The sequence below is a fragment of the Colobus angolensis genome, unplaced genomic scaffold, assembly GCF_000951035.1.
Source record: "Colobus angolensis palliatus isolate OR3802 unplaced genomic scaffold, Cang.pa_1.0 Scaffold77, whole genome shotgun sequence".
In the NCBI taxonomy this organism is placed as follows: domain Eukaryota; kingdom Metazoa; phylum Chordata; class Mammalia; order Primates; family Cercopithecidae; genus Colobus; species Colobus angolensis.
In genome coordinates this window covers 3,522,709-3,531,939 of record NW_012121487.1, presented here as the reverse complement: position 1 = coordinate 3,531,939, position 9,231 = coordinate 3,522,709, and the positions used below count along the sequence as shown (strand labels likewise).

The 9,231-nt window shown below is 43.8% G+C and overlaps 1 protein-coding gene across 11 annotated transcripts in view; it reads right to left on the bottom strand.

Annotated features, from left to right (window-relative positions):
• Positions 1-3,055: 3,055 nt before the first annotated feature.
• The window catches only part of TSACC (TSSK6 activating co-chaperone), an 11,039-nt gene continuing 4,863 nt past the window's right edge, over positions 3,056-9,231 (bottom strand). For 7 of the 11 annotated variants that reach the window (XM_011928412.1, XM_011928407.1, XM_011928409.1 and 4 more), the window contains exons 3-4: positions 5,336-5,464; positions 3,056-3,283 (exon numbers count right to left, since the gene is read on the bottom strand). In XM_011928412.1, the coding sequence (XP_011783802.1) occupies positions 3,069-3,283; positions 5,336-5,464 (344 nt within the window). In that variant the 3' untranslated portion in view covers positions 3,056-3,068. The remainder of the gene's footprint in view (positions 3,284-5,335; positions 5,465-9,231) is intronic. The other 4 variants (XM_011928414.1, XM_011928417.1, XM_011928415.1 and 1 more) reach the window with 1 other exon arrangement.

Below are 9,231 nucleotides of genomic sequence, written 5' to 3'. Positions count from 1 at the left end.
AAAAAGTGTATATCCAGTGAAATGCACAAATCTTAAGGGTACCGTTTGATGAATTTTAATAAATGCATAAACCTGTATAACCCAAGCCACTATATCAAAATATAAAACCATCAACCTATAGTTTCCTATGCCCCTTCTATCAATCCCTATTCCCACTCCTCCCACAATGGCCACCACTGTTTTTAGTTTTATCTACCATATATTAATATTGCCTGTACTAGAACTTCAAATAAATGGAATGGTACTACGTGTATTCTTTTTTTTTTGAGATGAAGTCTCGCTCTTGTCCCCCAGGCTGGAGTGCAATGGCACGATCTCGGCTCACTGCAACCTCTGCCTTTTGGGTTCAAGCAATTCTCTTGCCTCAGCCTCCCACGTAGCTGGGATTACAGGTGCCTGCCACCATGCCCAGCTAATTTTTGTATTTTTGGTAGAGACAGGGTTTCACCATGTTAGCCAGGCTGGTCTTGAACTCCTGACCTCAGGTGATCCACCAGCCTCGGCCTCCCAAAGGGCTGGGATTACAGGCATGAGCCACCATGCCTGGCCAATTTGTGCCCGGTCAATGTGTATTCTTTTGTGTAAGACTCCTTTCACTCAATGTAATGTTTTTGAGATACTTTCATACTGTTGCATTTATGAGTCCTTTGTTCTATTTTATTGCTCAGTAGTGTTCAATTGCATGAATTTAAGTTTATTCTAACCTTTTTATCATTATGAAATGTCTCTATTTGTGACAGTACAGTTTGTCTTAAAGTTTACTCTATATTCTCTGATATTAATATAGCCATTCCAGTATCCTCTGATTACCCTTGGCCTACTGTATCTTTTTCCATCCATTTACTTTCACCTAAATGTTTTTATATTTAAAGTATGTCTCTAATCAGACTGACTCCTGAGGGTTTTTATTTTTTTTTTTTCCACAATTCTAGCAAGATTTGATAGCCTCTTTTTACCAAACAGGGTAAGATATTCTAGGCTTATCTTGTATTTTTTTTCCTGCCCGAGACCTGAAAACAGTCATTTCCTCAGGATCCTTCCTTCATTTCTTGAAAAAAGTGGTATTTAGAGACTATAATCTGTGTGCTAGGGGTATCATTGCTACCAAGTTAATCACTGTTTGAAGGCCTTTTCAGTGAGCATGACTTTTTGGCAGGGTCTAATTTTTTTGCATGTGATGTCCAATTGTTCCAATACTATTTGTTGAAAAGACTATCCCTTCTAGGCCGGGCGCGGTGGCTCAAGCCTGTAATCCCAGCACTTTGGGAGGCCGAGACGGGCGGATCATGAGGTCAGGAGATCGAGACCATCCTGGCTAACACGGTGAAACCCCGTCTCTACTAAAAAATACAAAAATCTAGCCGGGCGAGGTGGCGGGCGCCTGTAGTCCCAGCTACTCGGGAGGCTGAGGCAGGAGAATGGCAGGAACCCGGGAGGCGGAGCTTGCAGTGAGCTGAGATCCAGCCACTGCACTCCAGCCCCGGCGACGGACCGAGACTCCGTCTCACAAAAAAAAAAAAAAAAAAAAAGACTATCCCTTCTCCTTTGGATTGTCTTTGCTCCTTTGTCAAAGATCAGTTGTCTATATTTGTGTGAATTTTTTCGAGAGCTGTCTATTCTGTTCCATTGGTATATGTCTATTCTTCCATCAGGACCACACTGTCTTGATTAGTATAGCTTTATATTAAGTCTTGAAGTTGGGTAGCATCAGTCCTTTCAACTTTCATTCTCCTTCCACATCAAAATGTTTTGCCCGTAGTGTTTCTACTATCTTATGTGTGTCTCATCGCAACCTGGAAGCTGACAATGGCTTTCCAGACTTTCTTTTTTTTTTTGAGAGGGAGTCTCACTCTGGTGCCCAGGCTGGAGTGTGCAGTGGCACAATCTCAGTTCACTGCAGCCTCCACCTCCTGGGTTCAAGTGATTTTCCTGCCTTAGTCCTTAGCCCCCAGAGTAGCTGGGATTACAAGCACATGCCACTACACTTCGATAATTTTTGTATTTTTTAGTAGAGACAGGGTTTCACCATGTTGGCCAGGCTTGTCTGTAACTCCTGACCTCAAGTGATCTGCCTGCCTCAGCCTCCCAAAGTGCTGGGAATACAAGTGTGAGCCACTGCACCCAGCCACTCTCCAGACTTTCTAAAAGCTGCCATCAGAATAATTCTGCAGGAAAAGCTGACTTGCCTCAGCTCCTTTACATTCTACTTCACACTCTATATTCTGGGGGAAAAAACTCTTCCCCTTATTTATGATGACTTATTCTCCTACTGATACGGTTTGAATATTTGTCCCCACCAAATCTCATATTGAAACGTAATCTCCAGTGTTAGAGGTGTGGCCTGGTGGGAGGTGTTTGGATCACAGGGATGGATCCCTCATGAATGTCTTAGCACCATCCCCTTGGTGATGAGTTCTTACTCTAAGTTCACATAAGATCTGCTTGGTTAAAGTGTGTGGTACTTCTCTTTCTCCCTTACTCTCTTGCTCCCTCCCTTGCTATGTGACATGCTGCTTATCTTTGCCTGATGCAAAGCTCCCTGAGGCTCTCATCAGAAGCAGATGTGGCACACACAGCCTGTAGAACAAAACCATGAGCCAAAATGAACATATTTTCTCTACAAATCACCCAACTTTAGGTATTTATTTATAGCAATGCAAGAATGGACCAATACATCTACCTCTAGGTCTTTGTCCAAGCTTCCCAACTGATATGGACCTACCTGACTTCATCTGTCCATGCCACCCAACCCCTCCCTTCTTCAAGTGGCATCATAAAGCCACATTCTTCATCAAGATTCTAAAATTGGTCCAGTTGTATCCTAGTAACCTCCAATGTTATTTCTTAACCTCCATCCCCTTTCAGAACACCACTACATTTTGCAATGAATTGTCTGCCTCGTTAGACAGTAATTCCCCCAAACTCCTTTGTACAACGCTTTGAACTCAATGAGCACTTATTATGAACCTGTGAACAAATTAACCATATGTAGAATACATATACCCAGATTCCAACAAGGGTTTACTGGGAAGACAGAGGAAAAAAACACAGTAACTTTGTTCCACAATTCATTTACTGAATTGGGGCAGGTGATTTAACAATGAATTAGGAGATAAGGCTGGGAGAGAAGAGTTATTGCTTCCCCTCCCAGGAGCCAGTTGTGTCACGGATGCCTGTAAATGTTCCAAAATAGCCATCTGTTGTTGGGTGAGCTGGGTCTGCAGCTGGAGGTTGGCATACATACATTCCAGGAGTCCTAGGCATTCCTTGGGCTTGTGATCAACTCCAGAAGGAAAAGCAATGGAGGTGCAAGGAAACAAAGGAGAGAGATTTGGTAATTGAACTGAGGTTGGAAGGACCATAATAAAATGACCTCTCCAATCTTTCCAGGCACAACCCAACCCAGACATACCTTTGCCCAGCTGTCACCTCCCAGTGAGGCATACCTGGCTATCCTATTTTAATTTGAAATCAATCATTGGAACTTATTACCCCTCTCCCTTGTTTTACTTTTCCCATAATATTTATGGTCATATTGCATATTTTATAATTACTTAAATTTTGTCTAAGTTCCCCTTCTAGAATGCAAGCTCCAGGAAGGCAAGGATTTTTATCTGATTTATTCACTGCTTTAACCCAGCACCTAGAAAAATGCCCAGCGTATAACAAATATTTGATAAGTGAATGAAATGGTCTGGGAGGGAGGCCTAACTTCCCTAGAGCTCATGGGATACCTCAGCCTCCTCTGCTACCTGACATAGTGTCTCACTGACCTGAAGTTCCCTAACTTCAACCATTCTTGCTGCATCGGTCCATTCTTTTATTTTTTTGGAGACGGAGTTTCACTTGTCACCCAGGCTGGCGTACAATGGTACGATCTCGGCTCACTGCAACCTCCACCTCCTGGGTTCAAGAAATTCTCCTGCCTCAACTTTCTGAGTAGCTGGGATTACAGGCATGTGCCACCATGTCCACCTAATTTTTGTATCATTAGTAGAGATGAGCTTTCACCATGCTGCGCAGGCTGGTCTTGAACTCCTTACCTCAGGTGATCTGCCCGCCCTGGCCTTCCAAAGTGTTGGTATTACAAGCGTGAGCCACTGCACCTGGCCAGTCCATTCTTTTTCTAATATTTTTCTTTTTCTTTTATTATTATTTTTTTTCAATGGAGCCTTGATCTGTCTCCCAGGCTGTAGTGCAGCAGTACAATCCCAGCTCACTGCAACCTCCACCTCCCGGTTCAAGCAATTCTCCTGCCTCAGTCTCCCAAGTAGCTGGGATTACAGGCAGGTGCCACCATGCCCAGCTAATTTTTGTATTTTTAGTAGAGACAGGGTTTCACCATGTTGGTGAGGCTGGTCTCAAACTCCTGACTTCAGGTGATCTGCCCGCCTCGGCCTCCCAAAGTGCTGGGATTACAGGCAAGAGCCACCACGCCCCACCAGTCCATTCTTTTTTTTTTTTCTCTGAGATGGAGTTTCACTCTTGTTGCCCAGGCTGGAGTGCAATGGCCCAGTCTTGGCTCACTGCAACCTCCGCCTCCTGGGTTCAAGCGATTCTCCTGCCTTAGCCTCCTGAGTAACTGAGATTTCAGGCATCTGCCACCACACCCGGCTAATTTTTGTATTTTTAGTAGAGATGAGGTTTCACCATGTCGGTCAGGCTGGTCTCAAACTCCTGACCTCAGGCAATCCGCCTGCCTCGGCCTCCCAAAGTGCTAGGATTACAGGCATGAGCCATTGTGCCCAGCTACTTTTTCTAATATTTTAAACTACACTATACACAGCCAGTTAACTTTGGTAATTATATTATCTGCTGTTTGTATTTTTATCAGTCTTGACTTCTTTGTTGGACTCTGAGATCCTCAAAAACAGGGCTTATGACTGTCTAGTTAGTGCCCTGTTTGGTTCCCCATAGCTATGCCAAATACCCACTGACCTCCCCAGGGGAAGATGAATGATGAAAATTCAAAGAACCTGAGACCGAGCTAATAGTTTCCTTCTCTGGCCACCGTTTTTTAAAATTGTACCTTCCCAAGTGAACAGGGGTAAACCTGGCCATCTTTTAACTAAAATTACCAATAAGCAATGAGAGGTTCACTTCACTCCTGCCTAGTCTATCAAAGGTGCTAACAAGCAAGGAAACAATACAAGTTGGTAGAACTGGGATGATAATGAAATCAATGAAACTAAATAATCAACAAGCTACCATGGAAAAATCTATAGATGCCTATCATAGATTTGGCTCTTGATCAATAGGTGACAGCTCAAGCCACCTCCTCCATGCAACCCCTCCCCCTGCTGAGTCCATTAGAAAACCCTCCCTACATACTTACCTGAGGGCAGCTTTGTTGTCTGGATGTTCAGAAAAGTGACTGGTGGGGAACTTGCTTGAAGATTAATATAGCTGGGGGAGGGTTTTGCTCTACAAAGAGGCACAGCATTAGCTTCCTCTTTGGCTGGAACTAAATCAGAGGTAACTAAATCAGAGCTCATTCCAACAAGGGACAGCCATTCTAATTAGATCCCTGCACCTGGTCCATGAAAGCAGGTGCCCAGGCCCTGCTTTGAATATGTTACATATCAGAAAGACACATAAGACAAAAAGGAAATCATAATAGGATTAAGAGAAACCAAGCAGGAGTGGGATAAGCTAAGACGTGGTTTCTTAGATGCTTATTATCTAGTTAGGAAGACAAATCGCAGGTGAAACAGTGATCTAACAAGACGAGGACATAAACAATGAGTCTGATAGTCTGGGGTGAAAATAAAAGCCTTTTATCTGTTAGTTATACTATGTGATTACATGTAAAAGTGAATGTTTTTTAAAAGAGAGAAGAGATCAATATGAGTAGTGAGAGAACTCTACCTGCCTTCTGGTAGAGGGTATTCACTAAATCTTAAAAACTTGAGAAGTGGCTGGGCACGGTGGCTCACGCTTGTAATCCCAGCACTTTGGGAGGCCGAGGCGGGCAGATCACCTGAGGTCAGGAGTTCAAAAAGTAGCCTGACCAACATGGTAAAACTCCATCTCTCCTAAAAATACAAAATTAGCCAGGCATGGTGGTGGGTGCCTATAATCCCAGCTACTTGGGAGGCTGAGGCAGGAGAATCGCTTGAACCCGGGAGGGAGAGACTGCAGCGAGCCAAGACGCCACTGCACTCCAGCCTGGGCAACAAGAGTGAAATTCCTTCTCAAAAAAAACAAAACAACAACAACAAAAAGCTTGAGAAGCCAGGCTATACTGGTAAGACCACAATCAAGCCCCTCTCCCTAACAAGGATTGGCCTGTGACCCAATACACGCCAATCATGGTATTCCCATCTCCCTTGGCAACTGTGACTGAGCCAAGGGAGTAGGCACATGAGGTAAGTTGGGCCAGAGTCATTCCCTGGGATCAATATATGGATTCCGTGTCTAAGAAATTTACTTTCGGCCGGGCGCGGTGGCTCAAGCCTGTAATCCCAGCACTTTGGGAGGCCGAGACGGGCAGATCACGAGGTCAGGAGACCATCCTGGCTTACACGGTGAAACCCCGTTTCTACTAAAAACTACAAAAAGCTAGCCGGGCGAGGTGGCGGGTGCCTGTAGTCCCAGCTACTCAGGAGGCTGAGGCAGGAGAATGGCGTAAACCTGGGAGGCGGAGCTTGCAGTGAGCTGAGATCCGGCCACTGCACTCCAGCCTGGGCAACAGAGCGAGACTCCGTCTCAAAAAAAAAAAAAAAAAAAGAAAGAAATTAATTTACTTTCTTCTGATCTCCTATTCTGAGAAAATGTATGGTTGGGCCCAGTGAAAGCTATTTGGCTAGTACACCATGAGAAGTGGATAAAAGCAAGAGATCAGAGACAAGAAAAAGCATAGGAGATAAATGGATATACAGACACCAAGAGGCACTGAATTCCCAGTTTTAGTCCCTGAGGCCCTGGTTTTTGCCACTCTTCTTCCCATTATTCTGTGAGCTACTTCAGCATCTCTCCCAACTGCACAACCCCTGAATTGCCTTTTTGACTTAAAGAAGTTTGAGTAAAACTCAACTCTCATATTAACATAATCACATCTGGACATACTGAATCTGAGGTGAGAGTAGGAAATCCCAATAGAAGTGTCTAGAAAAACAGCCAGAGAGCTGGCACCAGAGCTCAAGTGAAAGGTCAAACTGCCAGGCCAGCCCCAAAAAGAGGATAAAGAAGCTGCAAAAATACATTAGCTCTCCAAGCTAAAAAACAGAGAGACAAAAACTGAACCTTCGAGGAACTCCTCCTCAAGAGTCTAGAAGATGAAAAGGAAGTGGCAAAGTAGACAAGGGCAATGGATGGAAAGTCAGACAGCTGGAACTAGGTAAGAGTTAAAAAGGCAAGACAGTAAGGAGACAATAATTCACTGCTATAATGAAATCAAGAAAGGACGGAAAAACAATTCATTTTCATTCACACACATAAGAGATAGCTAAGTGCCTGCTATGTGTCAGTCACTGTGGATACCACAGTTTGCTAAACAGAAGTGGTCACTACTCTGCTGGAACTGACAGTCTTGCTGTGCAGACAGTCATTAGGTGATCAAGCACACACACCATTACACTTCAGTAAGTGCTATGAAAGCAACTGACCTAGTCTGTAGAGCTGAAAAACATGTCCTGAGGAAGTGATATCTCAGCTGGGATCTGAAGAATAAAGAAGGGCCTCTTCATAAAAAACAAGCCTGGTGGCAGAAGTGTGAAAAGTAGGTTGTATGAAGAAAGATGTCTTATTCTTGTTCTTTACTCAGAAGGCAACAGAAGGAACGGTCTGGTAAGAGGAAGAAGTGCTTATATGTGGGTGCCAGGGTGAGATGCTTTCTGTCTGGAAGGTCACTGAGCCTATGAAAACTGAAATCTGTTCTCTGTCAGTCACTTTTGGTGAGGAAAATATGTTTTATTGGTTTTGGTATTTTTCTTTTGCACTGGGTTACTGGGCAAATTTGTGGATTTTCCAAGCTCTACTGGTAGGTCATCCATCTTCCTTTCCCTCCTGCTCCAGAGTCATCAGCTCATTTGATGGTTTGTGCAGAATGTGGTAAGGAGACAGAAGCTGAAACTTAGGTCTCAAGATTCTTCTCAATAATGTGTTAATTTCCATGCAAAATATGTTAATTCCCATGCAAATGCACTTCAAAATAATTTGAGTCCTTCCTAGGCATATGAGAATGCATTTTGTTTTTTTTGGAGACGGAGCCTTGCTCTGTCACCCAGGGTGGAGTGCAGTGGTGTGATCTCGGCTCACTGCAAGCTCTGCCTCCCAGGTTCATGCCATTCTCCTACCTCAGCCTCCCAAGTAGCTGGGACTACAGGTGCCCGCCACAACACCCGGCTAATTTTTTGTATTTTTAGTAGAAATGGATGGTCTCAATCTCCTGACCTCGTGATCTGCCCGCCTCAGCCTTCCAAAGTGCTGGGATTACAGGCGAGAGCCACCGTGCCCAGCCGAGAATGCATTTTATATTGGGTTATAAGGTTTGAAGAATGCTTTACATATTTTTACACAAGGTGGCATGAGAAATTAAAAATTGTTTTTAATTTTAAAAAGAGAGACTGCTTTACATACACTCTATACTAAAGGAGCTGTATTTCTGACAACATATGACAGAGGATGAGGGTGGAAAGAGGCCAAAGGAGGCAGAACAGAGGATATGATAATAAAAGGTGCTTTACGTACATTCTCTTACATGTTTCTCACAATGACCCTTAAAGTAGAGTCATTGTGGATAACACAGTCTGCTAAACAGATGTGGTCCCTACTCTCCTGGAACTGATAGTCTTGCAGTGTAGACAGTCATTAGGTGATCAAGCACACACACTATCACATTTCAGTAAGTGCTATGAGAGTCTTGTGGAACTGGGGAACGTGACCTGAGGAATGTAGATAAAGTAGGTAGCTTTACCTACATTTTACTTGAGGAAACTTAAGTCAGGAAATTTGCTCAAGATTCCACAGTTAATATGTGTGAATGAATAATGTTTTTTTAGTTAGGCCTAGCTTTATACCCTTAGCCCACCCCTTAGTAGCAGTAAATTTAAATGTTTCAATCAGTTGTGGGGTTAACAGTATTTTCTAGTAGAATTGTGAGCATTAAATAAGTTGTAAACTGGCTGGGCGCGATGGCTCACGTCTGTAATCCCAGGACTCTGGGAGGCCAAAGTGGGTGGATCACCTGAGGCCAGGAGTTCAAGACCTGGCATAACCCCATCTGTACTA